The 22,439-nt window shown below is 45.0% G+C and overlaps 1 protein-coding gene across 1 annotated transcript in view; it reads right to left on the reverse strand.

Moving 5' to 3' along the window:
• Positions 1–22,439, reverse strand: part of IBTK (inhibitor of Bruton tyrosine kinase) — a 134,052-nt gene that overhangs the window by 95,396 nt on the left and 16,217 nt on the right. Inside the window, exons 5-13 of the mRNA XM_040428692.1 lie at positions 21,666–21,776; positions 19,564–19,734; positions 11,268–11,385; positions 11,002–11,182; positions 10,785–10,908; positions 9,570–9,747; positions 7,735–7,888; positions 4,359–4,967; positions 1,924–2,010 (exon numbers count right to left, since the gene is read on the reverse strand). Of these exons, the coding sequence (XP_040284626.1) occupies positions 1,924–2,010; positions 4,359–4,967; positions 7,735–7,888; positions 9,570–9,747; positions 10,785–10,908; positions 11,002–11,182; positions 11,268–11,385; positions 19,564–19,734; positions 21,666–21,776 (1,733 nt within the window). The remainder of the gene's footprint in view (positions 1–1,923; positions 2,011–4,358; positions 4,968–7,734; positions 7,889–9,569; positions 9,748–10,784; positions 10,909–11,001; positions 11,183–11,267; positions 11,386–19,563; positions 19,735–21,665; positions 21,777–22,439) is intronic.

Below are 22,439 nucleotides of genomic sequence, written 5' to 3' on the forward strand. Positions count from 1 at the left end.
TTTCATAGTCATGAAAATAAAGAAAACTCTTTGAGAAGGTGTGTCCAAACTTTTGGTCTGTACTGTGTATATATATATATATATATATATATATATATATATATTATATTATATATTACACACACACACAAATTAACCTTAGATGAGTCCAGTCTCCTCCATGCTTCAGAGATGAGTCCAGCGTTCTCTGACTCTGAGCCCAGCCACGCCCACTGTGAAGGAGTCCAGAACCGCCCACATCCTCCGAATCTCCTCCTTGCTCCCCTACGTCACAAAGCTAGAGCGCAGTAATCTTGCGATGCGCGAGCTAGCGCATACGCAGTTTGTTCCATAAGGCCTCATGCACACGGCCGTGTTCCACGGCCGAGAGCGGTCTGTGGTAGCCCGGCCGGGATTCCTGCTGACAGCAGGAGCGCACGGCGTCATTGGTTGCTATGACGCCGTGTGCTTCATGCCGCCGCTGCTGTACAGTGATACACTCGTATGATCTATGAGGCCTAAGGCTGATGCCAGTACAGAGAAGGAACACCATGCCGACACTGCGCATGCGCTAGATCGCGCATCACGATATTACGGTGCTCTAGCTTTGTGACGTCAGGGAGCAAGGAGGAGATTCGGAGCGGTGCTGGGCTCCGGAAACAGTAGTAACAGCTCCTTACTCTCTCTAATATTATATATATATATATATATATATATATATATATATATATATATATATATGTATGTATGAAAATAATGTCGGCACTGGAAAAACACAAGGAGGGTGCTAGGTCCAGGGATGTAGCAGCGCAAAGTGGGGTATATATAGTCCAACCCCTATGACATCACAATATAATCAATTAGCAAACATATACAATAAAGTGCAAATAGTGCATATATAAAAAATCGGAATGTATGTATAGCAGTGTAATATACAAAAATACATCACTAATGTGTACAAAATACATTGTAAAGTGAATGTATTATAGCATAAAAGTGCATTATAGCATAAAAGTGTATTAATCAATCAATAAATACCAGGTGCACAAATAGTGGGAGGGACGAGAAGAAATAATGCTGCCAAAGGGAGGGGGGAGCGATGACATACCCGGTGCCATTATCCGTGCCACACATGTCGTATACCGCCACGTCCGGCGTTCAGATGGAAACAGTGCGCAAGCGCCAAGTCGCATAAAGATCATGATGTGGCTTCCTCAAATGACGTAGCCGGAGCATGCGCGCTAGTCTGGAAACGCTTTGTCGGCCATTTTGAAAGATGTACAGAAACTTTCAAATGGAAAAAAGCGCAGCCACTAAACCGCATCAACAAAGCAATATAGTGTATTGTCCTCATATATAATAGCGAGAGTATGCGCAAGATGACAACGAAAAAAACACACCATGATGGTTGACTAAGTGTTTTTTTCGTTGTCATCTTGCGCATACTCTATATAAAATTACTATATATAAAATTGAGAGCTATGGGGAATGGATATCGCGGACGTGCTAGCGGCGATCTAGCAGCCCATGTCCCCAGCTCTATACCCAAAATCCAGGTGACAGGTACCCTTTAAATGTTTCTGAACAAAGTGAAAGTAAAAAGTATGATTCACACAGCTAAAAAAAAAAATGTTAACCCTTTGTGACGGAATGGCTCAATATATTTTTAATAAAGACCATTTTTTTTTGGCCAAAATGAGTAAAATGCAATAATAAAAAAAATTGTCATTAAGAGGAGACTGGCTAATTGGAGTATCATTACAAAACATTTTTTTTTTTCCTGTAAAGAGACCCAATAATATTGTCCACGCCATTGTGAAAGCTGTTGAAAAAATTATAATTGCATGTATCAAGATTTTTTATTCACTACTTTGCATCATGAATGGCCACATCTGTTATACATGTTATGGTAGAACAAACACCATATGATATCGTGGTACATACCATTTGTTCAGGTTGAGCCTTGTCCCGTTTCCAGTCTTCTTGTGAACAACATTAATTGTTCCATTTTCATATCTGACTCCATCCAGTCTTCAACACAAGGGAATATAAAAATACAGTTAAAAGGGGAAAGCCAGAATGAAAACCATATAAGCCACCATCTCTGATGGTCATAGAAAACTCAGACCTCTGACTCAATATGTTAAAGGACTGGCAGGTAGTCTTCACATGAAATGATCTCAAAGGGGAAAAAAAAAAATTAAATTTTTTTTTTAAAAATCAACCTGGTCTTGCCCAGCAGGAGCCAAAGTATTAAATCTTAAATTGGCACCATTAAAAGATGAAATTATAGAAAAATGGTTCTGCTTCATCAAATTGGACAATGTTGACACACACACACAGTATATTCACATTACATATTGAAATTTTTAAATACAGTATATGAATTCAACATCAGGCATTAAAAGGGTTGTCCAATGACTGGACAGAATTCAATCTGACCCAAACAATGCTGAGAAAAATGGGCACCTAAGCTCAATTTCACCTGCACAGTTGGTGGGAATACCCCTTTAACAGTGGTGATGCTCCTTCAGCTCACATTGATCTTGCTCTGTTTTACCATGGAATGATTTCATTGGAAAATTAAATTCAATGGACCGATCATGAAATTAAGCTGACATGAGTCTCTCTAAGAATCCATATTAAGTCAACAAGATCTAGACCTCTGTTCACGTAAACCAGCCTAAAAGGGGTTCTCCAGGAATTAAGAAAATGAAAATACTGAAATATTACTTTATAATAAATATATTCCAAAATACCTTTCATTAGTTATAATTAGTGTTGAGCGAACTTGTTTTTTAAGTTCTGTGTCCAAAGTTCGGGTTATCGTAGAATCCCGTTATGGATTCCGCTACCACGGGCCATAACGGAATTTGGAATCCATAACGGGATTCTTCGATAACCCAAACTTTGGACGCAGAACTTAAAAAACAAGTTCGCTCAACACTAGTTATAATGGCTCGCTTTGTCTAGGGAGCAATCATTAGGAGAAATAAAATGTCTGCGGTCCTATTAGTACACACAAAACCTGTCCTAATCCCACAGCAGGACAAGTTACTTCAGGACACAGCTAAAGAGCTGCCTCATCCTCCTTTCTGCTCTGCTTGTCAGGGATTATGGGTCTGAATATAGTTTAATAAGATCTTCAGCTGAATCTCTGTAGGAATGCAGTTCATGAGGAGACATGAAGTGCAGAGAGTATGGACAGGACAGACTGTGGTAATGTGGGGCTCTAGTAATGGAGACTGTAATGGGGATGCTCATTATCACATCCCCACCTCCTCTCTGTTCTTCATATCTCCTCATGAACTCTTTTCCTACAGAGATTCCGTTGAAATCTTATCTGTATTCAGGATCATAATCCCTGACAACTAGAGCAGAGAGGAGGACGAGGCAACTCTTTAGCTCAGTGTTGTGAAGTAACGTCCTCCTGTGTGATTAGGACAGGTTTTGTGTGTACGAATAGGATGGCGGCCATTTTATTTTTCCTAATGATTGCTCCCCAGACAAAATAAACCATTATAATAATGAAAGGTATTTCGAAATATATTTATAATAAAGTCATATTTAAGTATTTTCCTTTTCTTAATTCCTGGAGAACCCCATTAATGGAGCATTTAAATCATGGGGGGAAGGGGGGGGGGGGGGGGGGGGAGTCTTATGGCTTTTAGGCAAACACTAAAATTTCAGCAACTCGTGTCTGTTTCACTTGGGATTAGTAGTGTTAGAACTATTTCACACTTGCGCTAAAGAGATCCGGCAGGCAACAGCCTGACTGATCTCTCTGCATTCCGGCATTGCCGAAAGCAACCGCATCACTATCTGTCCCCATTCACTATAACGGGGACAACAACCAAGCAAATACGCTTAGAAGGGGCTGGACAAATACCGCTGTGTGCAGCAGTTTTCGTCTGTCCGCTTCTCAGCATGTTTGCCAGATTGCGGCGGGATCTCCGCCGGTCTCCATAGTAGTGAATAGGGCCAGCGGGTGTCAGGTAGCATCCAGCAGTGCCGGATCTAGATGTCTTTGGCAGGCTACTCCTCTGCCGGAATAGCCTGCCGGAGACATAAACACAAGTGTGAAACCTGCCTTAGGCCACTGATGGTCATCTGAATGAGGCCCAAGGTTCTAATGATAGTGGTAGTCACACACATTTTGTACACTGTGAAAGACATTTATCAAAACTAATGCAAGGGAAAACTGGGTTAGTTGCCCATAGCAGCCAATCAGATTCCACCTTTCGTTTTTCAGAGCTCCTTTGGAAAATGAAAGGTGGAATTTTATTGGTTGCTATGGGTAACCAAGCTAGTTTTCCTTTACACCCATTTTGATAAATTGCCGCTTGTATTTAGAAATGGCAAAAGAGAACTTAACATACCTTGAACTCAGACTACTCAGACCAAATTTCTTGGCCAGATTTTGAAGCATTTTTACAGGGCTATTTTCTTCGCTCACACATTTACTTTTCTTGGACGGCTTTATCTTGCCCTTTTTCTTTTCATTGTCTGCACAGATCTGGTTGTTCCTATAGACCTCATAGGCAGATCTACCTTTAACATCTTCATGAAAACTTATCTTCTGAAAATGTGTAATGATGGCGTCTTGATTTTCATCAAATTTTTCTTTTTGAATGCATCTTGGCTTATGACCAGGGACTAACATATCACACGTGTCGGTGTAGACAAATTGCAAGATGTAGGAGAACAGAACAGGAGATACTTTTTCAATGACAAACAGGTCACATCCTGACGAATCCTCCCCATTTTGGTAAATATCTGGGAGGACAGCTTGGTTGCTGCCGGCAGATAAAAACAGCTTTCTGAAGAAGTCACAGTTCATGGCCAGAATGCACCTATGTGCTGGGAAAGCCTGGGAACCTAGTAAAAACGTCACATCATGGATGGAGTCCATCTCATCTACTTCCTTCAGTATTTTCCCAAAATCTTCGTCAAAAATGGATGCAGACACAACTGGGATTTCAAAAAGGCTATCAGGCAAAAAAATAAAATAAACATATGACAAAAGAGTTATGATTAAAGGGACTTTACAGCATTTATCCCCATTGTGACGCTGCCATGATGGGTTATTCCTCCCGCCCATGCAGCCATGCAGAGGACAAACCCCACCATTCTTGGCTCCCATGCACCCGTGTATTGTATGAAGCAATTCTGACCACGTGGATGAAATCTGAGTAGTATAAGAGGTGGAACAGGACAAACGCATGGGCTTTGGACTGGTTTTGAATTCATGCGTAACCAGATAAGACCCTCTCTGGTCCTTATGAATACTTCCAATCTTGTAGACACCATACATGTCCAGAGCAAAGCAAAATAAATATGTATTCATCACACAACAACATTTCAACCCACACACAGAGCTGGGCCCAACTGTTGAACAGTGGTAAATATTTCTTTCGATTTGCACTGGACACGTGTGCTGTTACATACGAGAGCACATGGATGAAATCACACGCAGTCATAGCGTCCACACATCAGACAGCTAAATAAGAATCACAATGAGGCTACGTCTTAGGCTACTTTCACACTAGCGTTTTTCTTTTTCGACACAGAGTTCCGTCCTAGGGGCTTTCATCCCCATGCATTCTGAATGGAGAGAAATCCATTCAGGATGCATCAGGATGTCTTCAGTTCAAGGGAGTCTGTCACCACAATTTGCCCTTATAGACACTTACATAGCACTATAGCATAACTATAGATCAGTCAAATGGTACCTTTGTCTTTTTGTTTGGATGTTCACCAGGGGCAAAAACAGAGCTTTATTCATATGTAAATGAGGGCTCGCAAGTGCCCAGGGGCGGCGTTCGAGCTGTAAGTGCCCAGGCCGCTCTGCCGCCTTCTCACATAACCCCTCCCCAGCCTGTTGCTTGGCCCGCCCTGTAAGCCTCTTACGTCATCCAGTGTACTGGCCGATATCCCGCCGGCGCATGCGCACTGCATGGAATCATTCTGCTACCCACAATGGTCATCACAGTGCGCATGCGCCGGCGGGATATCGGGCAGTACACTGGATGACGTAAGAGGCTTACAGGGCATTGCATTGCGGTATTTTTAATGCCGAATCTAGCACTAATACATTTTAATGTAAATCCGGCATTCTAGCAAGTGTTCCGGAATTTTAGACGGTTTTATCTCCGTCTAAAATTCCGGAACACTTGCTGGAATGCCGGATTTACATTAAAATGTATTAGTGCTAGATTCGGCATTAAAAATACCGCATGCACAGACCTTTAAAAATGTGAAAAAAATAGAAACAGATCAGTTTGTCCATATGACAAACGGACAGACGTATCCGTTCTTGCAATGCATTTGTGAGATGGATCCGCATCCGGATCAGTCTACAAATGCTGTCCGTTTGCATGCAGATTGCCTGATCCGGCAGGCAGTTCCAGCGACGGACCTTCTTGCCAGATCACTCTGCCGCAAGTGTGAAAGTACCCTAAAATGTGCAGAAAAAAAAAGAAAGTTTTTTCATATGCAAGGTGTGAAAGAGTCTTACACCTCTTAGGGCTCTTTCACACCTGCGTTGTTGTGTTCCGGCATAGAGTTCCGTCGTCGGGGCTCTATGCCGGAAGAATCCTGATCAGGATTATCCTAATGCATTCTGAATGGAGAGAAATCCGTTCAGGATGCATCAGGATGTCTTCAGTTCCGGAACGGAACGTTTTTTGGCCGGAGAAAATACCGCAGCATGCAAGGCATTGATCCGGATCCGGCCTTAAGCTAAACGTCGTTTCGGCGCATTGCCGCATCCGACATTTAGCTTTTTCAGAGTGGTTACCATGGCTGCCGGGACGCTAAAGTCCTGGCAGCCATGGTAAAGTGTAGTGGGGAGCGGGGAGCAGTGTACTTACCGTCCGTGCGGCTCCCCGGGCGCTCCAGAGTGACGTCAGGGCGCCCCAAGCTCATGGATCATGTGATCACATGGATCACGTCATCCATGCGCATGGGGCGCTCTGACGTCATTCTGGAGCGCCCGGGGACCCGCACGGACTGTAAGTATACCGCTCCCCCGCTCCCCACTACTACTATGGCAACCAGGACTTTAATAGCGTCCTGGGTGCCATAGTAACACTGAACGCATTTGGAAGACGGTTCCGTCTTCAAATGCTTTCAGTACACTTGCGTTTTTCCGGATCCGGAGTGTAATTCCGGCAAGTGGAGTACACACCGGATCCGGACAACGCAAGTGTGAAAGAGGCCTTAGGCCACGTTCTTATGGCAGCACTAAGCTCAATATTTTGCACTAGTATTTGTAAGCCACGACCAGACGCAAGTCCAAAAACACAGAAGAGGCACAAATCTTCCCATTACACTTTCTCTGTAAGTACCACTTCTGGTTTTGGCTTATAAATACTGCCGCAATACACTAACCATGAAACTGCCATGTGGCCTTATTGACATGTATGTGACATCAGGAGGCTGTGGTATTCACTCTACACAAAAGGGCTTAACAACACAAAGCCTGAACTCCACATCTATGTAACAGAAGAATACTATTACATTCTAGAATACTGCACAGTGTAAAAAATTATAGTTTCATGAGATGGCTAATGAAAAAATATCTAAAAAGCAGAGAGGAAAAAAACAAAACACAAGAAATCTGCACAGAGTAGTCAGTTTACCTACACACTTTCCTCGAAGTTACAATGGTAGCAAGTTTACATATTTTGGATGGACGTTGGATTTCAAACAAAATCAGACAAAATTCACATCAAGCCTATGACAAAAAGTTACCTGGTTTTGGGGTCTGACTGCAATACTGCAAAGTTACATCCGTTGGGATCTGTTGCGACACTAACCGCCCTGTGGACGAAAGATAGCTTCTGCAGACAAATCCTTTCATACACACCATGGGTATCAGAGTGCAAAGAATCAGGCATTGAGTGTTCTGAGGAGAGAGCAAGAAAGTATTCACCATCAAATTATTGGAAGTGCATTAGAAGGGGAAACTTACACAACCAGTAGCCACCATCACAGCATCAGAAAATGCATCCCCTATACACAGGATGACTGGTGTAACAGCACCAAGACCTCCACCACAAGCACTAAAGTGCCCTTTTTCTCCTTCATGGTGAGAAAGTGTTTGCATGGAGCAGAGGTCAAGAGAGGTATGCAGTGGATACCCTTTACAAGGCTTTCCAAGACTTAAAGGGGTTATCCGGGAAAAGATATTTATAACTTATTCAAATCATCAGTATCACATTTAAGGGGGTGTGACATCTGAGACCCCCGCTGATCAGCTGCTAGAAGAGGCATTGAGGGCTGCAGCCTCTTCCTAGGCCAGTGACATCACTGTACATCGGTCACGTGGCCTACATGCAGCTCATTCCCATTCAAGTCAATGGGGCTGCACTGCAATACCAAGCACAGCGGTTATATGATGTACGGCGCTGTCCGTGAAAAGCTGCCGCAAGAAAATTTACATTAGCACATCCATAGTAACAGGTGCACATCCATAAAACTAGCATGCAAACAGCAAACAAAAACATATGGCAGCACAACATTACATATGTAAACAATAGAACTAAGGATTAGGGATTATTATGGATTAAAGTGGTATTATACCTACTATACATAAAAAACGGAAGCTCTTTGCGCACATTTTTGATCAAACGTGTGTCGGGCCCATCTACCGGGATCAAGGTGGCTTCCGTAGATGGGTACCTAACACTAACAGAAAGCTGCCGGGAGCCTGCATCACTCACCAAAGACCCGGTGAGCACAGTGGCTCCCTGAAACAGCTGATAAGTGGAGATGCCAGGGCTTGGACCCCCCACTGATATGATAATGACAATCTATACTGGGGATAACCTCTTTAAAGGAAAGCGGTCATCAAGCCCCATCAAGTATAATACAGGTAGAGAACACCTGCCACGGACTCCAGATTAGTAATTCATATGTCAAACCCTTAGGCTACATTCACATGAACGTAAAAAAAAAAAAAAAAAGCCATGAAAAAGGACACTATCAGTAATAATGTTGCAAGAGTTGCCCCCAGTAGTAATAAGGTGCAGCATCCTTTTCACTTGCACACACGGAAATACTCACTCTTCACTGAAGACAGAAGGACCTGGTGCTCCCTGCATGATGATGTCACCACAATGGGAGTGTCAGGTCCTTCTGCAACCTGTCAGAAGCGAGTGCCCTGGCAAGTACAAGTGGACAAGGTATTATTTTTTTAACCCCTGAAAGGCCATTTTTTCCACGGAGTCTGATATTGATGACCTATCTATATTTAAGGTCAAAATAACTCTTTAAATACTTTAGCCTAATGGGTCCATTCCAATTCTTGACAAGAAATATACTGATGAAGCAACCGAGGGAGGGAGGATTTAACAAGACCCAAGGGTATAAGCATAAGGGATTTCTATTGGAAATATCAACATGCTCTCAGTAATCAGTAGTAGGATGACAGACCTGCAGGAAAACTGAAAATTTCACATTAATTGTCATCCTGCTTATCATGATCAGAATATCCAACTGGTATATAGATTAGATGGACAGACAGACATGCATAGCAAAACAAAACGAAAAAAAAAAAAAAATCACATTGATATGAAAGAGAATACCCTTTTTATCTGCAGAGATTTTCTTTTCAGGCATCCACCTTCCACTAAATCCTTCACCATCATGAGTAATAAAAAGCATTTCATTCTTATTTAAGGCAAAATCCGACACAAACACTTGGCGTCCATACACCCAGCGGCACGGTTTCATAGAACTGTTGGTCGACTTCCAGCAAAAAACCTTTGAACACACCAATTTGTAATATAGTTAGTGCGGCATTAAGTTTACGTATAACCACAAAGACCTACGAAAGTAAATTCAGTACAGCGCTTGGCTATCTCTGGCGATCTCACAGAAATGAATGGAGCAGCGGTGCGATTTTCCGACCAGTCACTCCGTCCATTTCAGGGGGACTCCACATGGTATATACCAGGCATGCTCAACCTGCAGCCCTCCAGCTGTTGCAAAACTACAACTCCCATCATTCTCTGACAGCCTACAGCTATCATCCTACAGAAGGGCATCGTGGGAGTTGTAGTTTTACACCAGCTGGAGGGCCGCAGGTTGAGCATCCCTGGTATATACAGTAGAGGAGTTCCCCTGCCTCCCTGCATTGCCTGTAGTGAACGGCATTCTGATGCACTCCCTGCTGAGCTGTGCCGCGTGCATAGTTCAGCAGGCAGATTACTATGACTGCCCTTGGAACCTCCAGCAGGGCCCAGGCTGTCATGGTAACCAATCAGAGCCCTCCGATTTCACTGTGGGGGCTATGATTGGATGGAGCCGCATCCCTCTGTCTTACCTCACAGACAGTGTTTTTTTTTTAATTTTTAAAGCGGCATCTGAGAGGTTAAATGATGTGGTTTGGTGCGATCGCCATTCCCAGTCATTGCCTGCTGTATTATTCCACAGCAGCCTGCTCCATACAAGCTCTCACACATCCTATACACGTACGTGATAATGCATTAAAAAGTTAACGATCATACACATTTTTGCGATTTAGCCCATACGGTGGTTTAAAGCCCTAACATTTATATTTACTGGGCAAGCAAAATAATTTCTGCAACTTTGTGAAACATAGGTCTGTTCTACTGCCAGCAAATATTATGCACAGGTCCTATTGACATTAACAGAACCAGAGCGTGAGTACCTGTCCCACCCTGAGTGCAGTGGTGTCTCTTTACTTCTAATGTCCGATTAGACGGGAGACTTTACCTGCAGAAACCCATTAAATTTATTATTATAAATATCTATGACATGTATCAAGGCAAACATACCCTTCCAGCTTGATCCAAAGAAAGGAATCGAACAGGCTGGCCTCCATTTTCTTTAAGATTTTGTAGATCTGCCTTGCAATCTAGAAATCCGCCAGACACAAGGATCTTCCTTAAGTTCAGTTGCCTGAGTTAGTAAAAAAAATTTTTTTTATTAATTTCTTCACAACATGGAAACAATGGAAATGTTCTGAGAATGAAAGAATATATTACATCTTACTTTGATGCAAGTTTCTTGCACTGGTACTCCGTCAGGAGGTAAATATCTCCACGTTCAGTGGCACAAACAGTAGCTCCATCACTGGCAGACACAAGAGATATACTGATGTCTTTATGATGCAGAGCAGACACTTGGCGAGGACAAGTGACATACTTTTCTCCATTAGGATCAAGCAAATACCCTAATTAAAGGAGAAACAACAATTACAATGTCTTAAGGATTTCATGAAAGTGGATATAGAGAAATGCACCCACTACAATACGTACCTAATTGACCACCATTAAGTCCCATGGTATAAACACCATCTTTAGTCCACAGTACTGTGTGAAACCTTCCAGCAGCAACCCCTATCACAGACTTGCCTTTCAAAGTTTTGGCCTGAACCTGTTCAAGAGAGAAAAATGGTAAAATGATCCATTGACCTAGAAGTGACTAAATTATCATATTCAACATCAGCCAGATAATGCTTTATGATGTTGGTTTTAAAATGGACAGCTCAAAGAGTGAATAAGGCCCATTTCTCACTTCACTTTTAGTTTTTTTTTTCATATTTGCATTTCAAAAATCTTGCTTTATTTTTCCATTGACATAGCCAAGAAAACTTGTTTTCTCGCCCATATTCATTGGGGGACACAGAGACCGTGGGAATAGCTATGTCCTCTAGGAGGCGTTGACACTAGTAAAAGCTGTTAGCTCCTCCCCTGGCAGCTATACCCCCTCCAACCTGGAGAGAGAGCTTCAGGTTTTTTTGTAGTGTCAATAGGAGGCAAGACCTCCCTGCTCTGCAGGGATCTCCTGAAGAATTTTTATTTTAGTTTATTTTCTTCCTTCTTTTTCAGATGGGACAACAGTGGTCGCCTCGCCTCCCTGTTCTCCCAGGGTCGAGTTGCGCCAGTACCGGTCATCCGCACTGCTGCCTCCCCCACAGAAGACAAGGTGGACCAGGGCAGCCTCACTCCCCTGCATCCCGCCAGCCAAGGGGTCACCTAGGTCCGCCAAAGAGAAGACCCTCCCGCCATACCAGACTCCTGCCACTCCGGTGCCAGCTGCTGAGGAGGTGACCTTGCTGGAGAAGGTGACCTTATAGGCCCACTTAGGGAGGGTGAAGTGAAAGGAGGAAGATAAGGTGAGTACACGGGACTAGGTAAGTATGTTTTATCCCTCTTCCCCTTCCATAGTTCCTAGGGTTAGGCACCGGAAAATAGACGCAGGATATTGGGCTGACTTGCGGCTGTTAATAGGGCCTCACTAGGTTCTGCCAGAAAACAGAGGACAGGATCTGAGGGTGCCCTCAGATTTTAGGTTGGCCACACTATTTTTCTAGCACCAGGACCCCCTCTCACTTTCCCTCCAGGCCGTCGGCTACGCGGCCATTTAGGGGGTTAACAATATCGCAGGCGTTGCTTACTCGCGGCCCGTGATCTCCCGGCTGGTCTTCTTAGGCAGATGTCCGCAGCTACCACCATCCACCCTTTCGGGATCCGAGATTCAACCTGCAGACTGAGAGCGAACAGAACTCTACTTCCACCAATGGAAGTACAGCGCCCAGCGCCAGCTCCCGTCCTCAGATATCTCAGATGTCTCTCTATGAGCGCCAGAAAAACAAGCACCACTCCGGAAGGGTTAACCCCCTATGACGCCGGCCGCCGCAGAATTCGGCCCGCGATCTTCCAGTCCGGGGTGACCTCTCCCGGCCGGTGGGCGCAAGCGGCGCTTCCGTTCCCTGTTTGGTCCCTCTGCGCCCCGGCCAACCGACAGTTCGCGGTCGGCCGTGCGCGAAAACTTAGGCCCGGCCGCAGCTTCATCCACCGCAGACCGGGACCATGCACCGGTCGACAGGCAAGGCAGGGAGCGGATCCACTCGTCTCAGGGCACTCAAGGGGTTATGCACATCCCTGGACAGGGGGTGGGGGTGCGCTGTGGCACGAATGCTACCTGCCTCACTTTCCCTCTCCCACAAGCTGCTAGGCCCCGACCCCGATCCGCAAGACAGCTTAACCCCTTCTGGCCAGCCACCTCTGAAGCCGGCACCAGATTATCTGAGATCTTATCTCCAGCGCAGTTTGCCCTAAGGTTAACACAGTTAACCCCTTCCTGCCTCTCTGCCCACTTGACACTGGCCATCTTAATTTCAATAAAAATAAATAAATAAAATAAAACAAAAAAAAGGAGAGAGAGAAAAATGTGCGTTCATACTGCCCCCCTGCCCTACCGTCTGTGTGGTACCAGGCTGGGCCCGCGTCCTATCTCGGACTAAGGAGGACCTCTCATAGTTCCCAATCCGCCCTCCTGGGTCGTTGGTTGAAATTCCTCCTCCTGCACAGATCCAGGGAGGACAGCTGAAGTATTCCCAATCCACCCTCTGGGTCGTGTGGTTGATAGTTCTCCAGCGCACTCCAGTACAGGACCTCTGGATTCCCAATCCGTCCTCCGGGGCCGTTTGGTTGATAATTCGCCACCAGCACGATCTGGTGCAGACCTCTGAAAATTCCCATTCCACCCTCCGGGGTCGTCTGGTTGATAAAATCCACCTGCGCCATCCAGCGCAGACCCTCTGGAAGTTCCCATTCCATCCTCCCGGGTTGTCTGGTTGATAATCCTCCACCTGCACGATCCAATGGTGGACCTCTGGATTTTTCCAAACACCCTCCGGGGTCGTTTGGTTGAATAAGCACCGCCTGCGCACTCCAATAGTGGATTTCCGGACTTCCCAATCTCCCTCTGGGGTAGTTTGGTTGATAAAGCACCGCCTGCACAATCCGGTGAGTGAACCTCTAGAAGTTCCCATTCCACCCCCGGGTAGTTTGGTTGATAACTCCTACCGGCGAGCCTGCGACTGCCATGGACAAGATTCTGAGAGTTAAGACTGCACACAACAGGCCAGAGCAGGTTATTTTCCTCTTCGGTCACCTCCACACCCCCACCCTTCCTCCCTAGGGTCACGCTCATACGCACCCTCCCTGGAGAGGTTCGGTCCAAAGGGGGGGGGCGGGGGGATCAGTAGTTCGGTCTCTGCCGTGATCCCGGTGCGAACTTCCAAGATGGCGTCCGAGGTAGACAGCAGTACTTGTCGTATGCATTACCCCCTCCCTGGCGGAGTATTTGCACTACTACTGGAGGCAGTACTCCCTTGGATATTACCTCCCTCCATTGGGGTCTAACCGCACTAGAACTCTTTCAGTGCCGGCAGTAGGCGTTCCCCCTTTTGGTAGGTGGCGGAACTGTATTCCCACTGGGGACAGTACTTACTGTATGCACTAGCCTCTTCCATAGGTGGCGCTATGGCATTATCCCTGGTTCAGTGTTTACTGTATGTCTTACCCCCTTACGTAGGTGGGGTATTGATACGGGACTCTCCATATGCCTTGCCCTTTCCGTAAGAAGCGTATTCTCTCTACTTGGATTCGGTTCCTGCTAGATGCATTACTGCATTGCCACCCTTCATGGTGGAGTACCTGCACTACCACTGAGTGCAGTGCTTGCCGCAACCATTACCCCCTTTCATTGGTGGGATAATTGCAACATTGCCCCTTCCACAAATGATCCACTACAGTGGGGAATAAGTACACATCTTTGATGTTGCACTTCAACTACGCCACGGCTATAGATGCCTTAGCTTCTTCTACAAGTGGAGCTGGTGCCCTATACTCTTCTTCTAATGGTATTTCCATGTTGTGTCCTTTTCCTTCGGTGCCGGTTTGGGGCATGAATATAACAACCTCTCTCCTCACGGGGTTGCCCAGCGTCACTCATGTGTCCTTGCGTCCCCTATATCCATGGTCCACCACTGTCCTAATATGTGTCTTCAACAATATGTAGCACGTACTATTTTGATTACGTTCCAGCAAGTCGAGTGTTACACTGACTCTATGTTCCCTATAGTATCCACCATTTCTGATGTGGGAAGTGGTTGCGCTAGCACTCTGGTTTAGCATTGCAGAGTGTTCTCCTCCGCTGATGCAGATTTTTTACGCTGGTACTAGCGTTCGCAGTGGGGCAATCCCTCAGGTAGTGGTTCTACCCTGACGCTGGCATGGCGGTTGTTCCTGTCCAACGCCCTTCCCAGGTGGAGTGTTTTGGGTTAGCTCTCCTTTCCTGGGGCAGTATGGTACCATGGCCTCTACCGGATTTCTCTAGTCTGCCCCTCAGTTTGTGCTGAGGGGCGCTGCAGCTCCTACGTTATGGGGGTCCTAGAGTAGCCATTACATACTCTGGCTCCTGCACGGCTCCTTCGTCAGATGACGAATTCTTCTAAACGCTAAATTCAGTGGCGTACGCTGCATGGCCTCCTCCTTAGGCGGAGTATGGCACAGTCACTTTCATCCGGTGGCTACTTCTGTGTAGTGGCAGTGTCAGATGGGGAATGGGCTTCGCCCTGACATTTTTTCCTTCCGTTTTTTCTCTTCCTTCTCTGGCTCAGGGTTCACAGCCACTCTGCAAACCGGGGTAGCTCCTACGTTACCACTTCCCCCTCATCTATGTTGATGCAGGGTATTGGTTCTGTGTATTCTTTCATCCAAGTCCTGTTCCGGACAGACTGTTGGGCTGCCTGTGACGTTTTTTTCCAACTCCTACCCGTTGGTCGTGGGTGTACTACCTGTATCTACAACTACCTCTCTCAAGACTTGACTAGTGACTGCCATGTCAGTCCGATGTAGTCATGCCTTTTCACTGCACGTTCCGTGACTAGGCTATGAGACTCACCACGCGAAGCTGAGCAGGGGTGCTGTCACGACTGTGGATGGAATTTCGTTCCTGGAACGGGAACACCCCTTCTATTCTGCCTCCTCGAGGCAGGAGTTTTTTGATCTCATCTTGGTCTGGTTGAAATTTCGTCGAGCAGTGTTGCTCCTCTGTCAATACACGGTCGTTGACGGAACTCCACCACCGCTGGCGATTCTCATATCGTCTCTACTTCTTCCTATCCAATGTGTTGTTTCCTTGGCTTGCGGTTGGACATGTCTCATCAGGCGCTCCTTTCTCGGTAGTTTATCAGCCAGCTTCTCAGTCTCCCCACAAGCCTCTTCGGCTCGGGGGACATTGGTGGACCACTTACGGTTTCCGTGGAGCGCTTCACCTCAGCAGGGGTGGATCCTGCGGTCCTGGGTTTTTTGGTTGGCCATTAGTTCCTTGCTGGGGTGGTTTCGGCTCTGTGTATCCTTTCCAGCGTCCACTGACTCACCCGGGGCCCATAATACCTTCCTTCAGGGAAGGGCACATACGGTTTCTCCATGTCATCTTCCTTTACCGTCTTGGGATCTGAACTTGGTCCTTTCAGCGCTCCGGAATTCTCCCCTTAAACCCTTGCGGGAGATGTCACTCCGGCTCCTGTCCTGGAAGGTGTTTTTTTCTTGTGGCTATCTCATCCATCAGATAAGTGTCCGGGTTGGGGCGCTCTCTTGCAGAGAACCTCCTGGTTCTAACAGGGATAAGCGGTTTCCCTGCCCGTTCATTTCTTTCTCCAACGGTGGTCTCTGATTTCCATTTCAATGAAGAAACTGTGGACTGCTTTCGGACGTCCCACGGTCTCTGTGTCCCCCAATGAATATGGGCTAGAAAACGAGATTTTTGTAAAACTTACCAGTAAAATCTCTTTCTCACTCTTCATTGGGGGACACAGCACCCACCCAGTATTGTAGTTCAGCCACAGTTGTGGCTGTTGCTGGTTAGAACCTGGTTCGGTTCTCGGCATTGTTGCTGTTACACGTTTTTTCATTTGTTTTCTTGCTTCTCCTACTGTTTCTCACAAACTGAAGCTCTCTCTCCAGGCTGGAGGGGGTATAGCTGCCAGGGGAGGAGCTAACAGCTTTCACTAGGGTCAACGCCTCCTAGAGGACATAGCTATACCCACGGTCTCTGTGTCGCCCAATGAAGAGCGAGAAAGAGATTTTACTGGTAAGTTTTACAAAAATCTTGTTTTTTGTAGGGTGACCTGTATCTTTAGGCCACCTGCGTTTTTTTCCCACACAGATTCCCACGTGGAAAACCCACAGCGTAGTACAGTACCAGCAAAGTGTATGAGATTATACAAAATCTCGTACACATTGCAGATTTTTTTTCTGCGCAAAAATTTACCTGCATTGTAGTTTTCCAAATACTAAGCATGTCAATTGCATTTGCGCTTTTAGCGGCGGATTTCTCCCTTTTCCAATGAAAGGTGAAAACTGCATCAAATGCGCACCGAAAACCTCAGTTAAAATCGCGGATTTTTGTGCCAATATAGTGCAAATATTCACATAAAACAGCACGGAAATCTGTGCAGATCTTATACGGGTTTACCCAACTTGCGTGCAGGCAGCCTTAAAGGGGTTGTCTCACTTCAGCAAATAGCATTTATTAGGTAGAGGGAAGATGACACAAGCCACTTACTAATGTAATTGTCCATATTGCTTCCTGGATTCATTTTTCCATCACATTATACACTGCTCGTTTCGATGGTTACGACTAGGGGTGGGCGATATATGCGATATGCACGATATGAATCTGTGCAACGATACAGATTTTGTCTATATCGCATATATCGCCGGGCCGCGATATGACCACGGAGCGGTAGTGAATTGAAGAAGCTTCCCATCGCTCCGTGGCTCCGGCTCCCGACTCCGCAGTCCACACCACGCTGTACTGGAGTGGCCAGGGCCTGGAGTGCACACAGCGTCAGCCCGCTGGCTGACGCGGTGTGTGACGTCAGGTCCCTCCCAATGCATGCTGGGAAGAAGACGCGACACCTGCGGACTGCCGAGCACCCTGCAGGAAAGGTAAGTATAGTGATTCTTCTGGGTAGCTGGAGCATCGGGGGGGGGGATCTATTTGCAAAGGATTGCCATGGGGCTTGGGGCTGATGGCACTAGCTATGGGGGACAAGGACATGTCTGATGGCAGATGATGGAAAATGCCATGGGGCTTGGGGCTGATGGCACTGGCTCTGAGGGACATGTCTGATGGCAGATGTCAAATGCCATGGGGCTTGGGGCCGATGGCACTGGCTCTAAGGGGGTTTTGTAATTTTTATTTTTTGTATACATACAGAAGAAAATAATATATCGCAATATATATCGCACATGCTTCAAATTATATCGCAATATAGATTTTAGGCCATATCGCCCACCCCTAGACTTACGACCACCATGCAATCCATCAGTGGTGGCCATGCTTCCACACTATAGGAAAAAGCACCAGCCTATGTGCACTCCCACAGTTGCTGACACTAGAGAGGAAGGCGCTTTTTCCTATAGTGTGCAAGCACGACCACTACGACGGTTTGAATGGTGTTCGTAACCATGGAAACGAGGTGTATAATGTGATGGAAAAATGAATCCAGCCAACAAAGGAAGCAATATGGATAATAACAATACATTAGTAAGTGCCTTGTATTACCATTCTCTACATGATAAATGCCACTTACACCTTGTTTTTTTCGTTGACCTGCCGTGCGAATTTTTAAATCTGTACCATGTCAGTTCTTTGTGAGGATAAATAATGTGTTAATTTTATTGTACAGGTCATGAACCCTTTTCTAAAAAAAAAATAAAAAATTACAAAAAAAGGCCTTCACAAGCAAAAACAATTTCTTTTTAACTTTCTTTTTTCCCCAAAAAAATGTTTGGTCCATATTTGAACCAATGATCCTCCAGTGGCCCATATGAGTGTAATGCAGTGTATTATGTCAGTGACCGTAAATCTGACTGGAGGACTATTAGGTTCTGCATAATAAGTATGTGTGCACAAGAAACCTGGAGGCTTTTTGTTTAGCCCCGACTGCCATGGAAACCCCTCGTCACCTCACAATCACGTCTCGGGGAGAGTGAGGAGGTGAAAAAAACAGTCCCTCTCCTTTTCTCTACCAACTTAGCTGCCAGGTCCTGAATTAACTATAGAATCTATAAGTTTAAACAACCAGGATGAAAGTTATCTCCAATCCCGGCTGTTAAAGAGGATCTGTCACCTCTCCTGACATGTCTGTTTTAATAGCTTCATGTATTCCCCATGTAGTAACAATTCTGGAACATCTATTCTTATGTCTGTGTGTTGTGCCATTCCTTTATTATTTCTACTAGAAGTTATGAATGAATTGCTAGCAGTCTGCAGTAAGGGTACAGAGGGGAGATAACCAGTTGGCGGTGTGACCCTGCACAGTCTGACAATGGCAGCACTGATTAAATAGAGTGAGACTGTGCAGGTACCCCCCCCCCCCCCAACTGGTTACCTCCCCTCTGTACCCTTACTGAAGGCTAATAGCAATTCATTCATAACTTCTAGTGCAAATAATAAAGGAATGGCACGACAGAGTCACAAGAATAGATGCTCCAGAATTGTTAGTACGTGGGGAATGCATACAGCTAATAAAACAGGAATGTCAGGAGTGATGAAAGGTCCTCTTTAATGCAAGGTCCCTGCTATTTAACATGACAGCATGGTTACAACTCCTAAGGCTGCGCCATCAATGTACTGTAAGCGTACGGTGGCTTGCGGGAACTACCTTCCCACCACTACCGTATATACTGTTACAGGACAGGGCTGAAAGGGGTTAAAAGTAGTACATTATATACAACGCTGTAGGAATACCTGTCTTGGAACATTACAGTTTGAAAGAGGAAGGAGGATGCCTAGCTGATGAAATGTGTTTAAGCCAAAAGTGTAGACATATCCATCTTCTGTTAGTACCACCGTATGGTCTTTGGCCGCAGCCACTTGACTGCATGAATGGGTGGCCAAACCTTCCACCAATCTTGGAACCTATTAAATAAACAAAATTATATATAATGAAATGTAACTTCGCACTGCTCTCTTTATGATGACCCATGTCAGGATGGAAGTTTCCTGGAGAAGAACTCTACTCCTACACCAATATGCTCTGTCTGTAACAGTGACTAGGCAAGCTATATACAAACCCACAGGTAAACTCAACCACGAGTGAGGCCTCACTCACAGTGTCAATGAATGGTCAGTGGTTTCCATCAGTAATTGTCAGCCTACAGACAGTCACAGAGGTACAATGGAAAGATTTGGTCCTGTTCTGTGGTTTAGACTCTGGTTTTGGCTCAAAACCACTGACAAAATAATGGTTGGGTGAATAAGGCCTAAAATGGTTTAACCTCTTAGTGACCAGCCTGTTTTAGGCCTTACTGACCAAGCGTTTTTCTTCCTTTTTTCATTGTCGCGTTCCAAGAGCTATAACTTTTTATTTTTCCATCTATATAGCTTTATGAGGGATCGTTATTTGCAGGACAAGTTGTAGTTTTTAATGGCGCCATTTTGGGGTGCACATAACTTTATGATTAACTTTTATTAACTCTTTCTGGGAGAGGGATGGGAAAAACAGCAATACTGCCACTGCATTTTTACGGCGTTAATTTTTCGGTATAAATAACATATCTATTCTATGGGTCAGTATGATTACAGTGATACCAAATACATATAGTTTTTTTACGTTTTACTACTTTTTTGCAATAAAACCTTTTCTTTTTTTTTTGTAAAGAAAAAAATATTTTTGCATTGACACTTCCCAAGACCCATAACTTTTTTATTTGTCGTTATATGGAGTTATGTGAGGGCTTGATTTTTGGGGGACGACTTGTATTTTTCATTGGTATCATTTTGGAGTAAATGGCGCTTTTTGATCGGTTGTTATTATGTTTTTTTGGTGGCAACCAAGAATAAATTAGCAATTCCGTGTTTTTTTTTTGTTTTGTTTTTTACGCCGTTCACCGAAGGGGATAATTTAAGTGATATTTATGTAGTCTGGGTCATTACGGACGCGGCAATACCAAACATATGGGGAAGGATTATTTTTGCAATTTTTTTTATTGAAAAGTGTATTTTCAATGGAAAAAAAATGCATAATTTTTTTAATGGGATTTTTTAAATAGAATAAATGTTTTTTTTTTTTTACCACTTATAGTCCCCTTGTGGGACTATTAACAGACAGATTTTTGATTGCTTTTAAAATGCAATGCACTATCCCTATAGTGCATTGCATTTTAATGGCAATGTTATTCTGACGCAGCCTGTAGGAAATTACTCAAGGCTGGTCTGGGGTCTACATCAGACTTCAGGCAGCCTTCACAGAGAGAGTCCGCTCCCTCTGTCAGCACTTTACATGCGGCGGGTGCCGTTGCCCGCGGCATGTACAGTGTTAAACAGCCCGGATCGGCACTTCTGCCGGTCCGGGCTGTTAGAGCAGGGCCGCGGCTCTCATGTGAGAGCTGGGTTCCCGCTCCCCACTGCGCGGCTTAGACGGCGGCCCAGGCTAAGACCCCTTAGTGACCGCCGTAAAAAGGCGTATGGGTGGTCACTAAGGGGTTAACAGCCCACTTAGTGCCCCACTGGGGTGTCTATCAGGGGTAAATGCTTGACTACCTGAAAACTATATTCAAACATTTACCACAACTGATCCATTCACTTCAATGAGGCAAATAGAGTCTAAACGGCTATCTGGAATCGACTTGACCCGCTTGCAGTTTGCTTGAGTGGTAGAGTATGCGGTTCTTTGCCATGTTGAAGTGAATGCACCCACTGTAGTATACACCAAAATTCAATTTTGGGTATATTCCTGACAAAGTCCAATGGAGGGCTAAACACAGGGTGAAAGTGCATCAAATATGTCATAATAATTGACATTTATACAGAACAAAATGTTATGTAGAATGTTAATGCTTAGAACTTACCAGACATGTAAGTTCATCTCCATGACCAAGCCGACCACCTTGACCATGCCCACAGGTGTAAACCTGCCCTTTCTGAGACAGGAAGACCGAGTGAAATTTACACAGTACCATCTATATTAAAAGAAATTAAATAAAATGAAACATCATGAGGGGGGGGTATGTATCATTTGCAGTGCTTTTGGTGTCAGTTTTAAGTCAGTCTTCGCTTTGTGAGGCTGCGTCAACTTGATGAACTGGCACGCAGTAATAATATATTTGGCGCAAGTGCAAAGTATTATGTCTGTAAAAGTACACCAGCAATTGCCTGGCATGAAGAGAAGATAAAACTTTTGTGCAACTTTTTAAAACGTTGCACGTCATAAATGAGACATAAAAGTGTTCTAATCAGAAACCCTGACCTACTTTTGTCTCCACTTCTAAAATTTGCAAAATTTGACCAAATGTCGCAAAATATATGCCCCAAATGTCACCCGTGGCCATCACTTTTGGCTTTTTTACTCCCCAAAACTGGCGTAGCACAGTGACCCGCTATGTTCTTTTGCCATTTGTACTTTCACCAGTGGACTTGGAGGAAAGAAAGGTCGCATCCAAATGTATTACAGAAAGGAACAAAAAGTGATGGCATCCAGCAGACCCTGGCATATGATGGGGTGCCACTGAGCTAGCCCTCCTCCTGAGGGGAACACTAGCACTGAATTTAGAGCTATTTTTCCCATCAAACATAACAGAATCTGCACAGATGTGAACAGAGCCCTAAAGAGGTTGTGCCTCTAC

This window comes from Bufo bufo, chromosome 4, assembly GCF_905171765.1.
Source record: "Bufo bufo chromosome 4, aBufBuf1.1, whole genome shotgun sequence".
NCBI classification, from domain to species: Eukaryota; Metazoa; Chordata; class Amphibia; order Anura; family Bufonidae; genus Bufo; species Bufo bufo.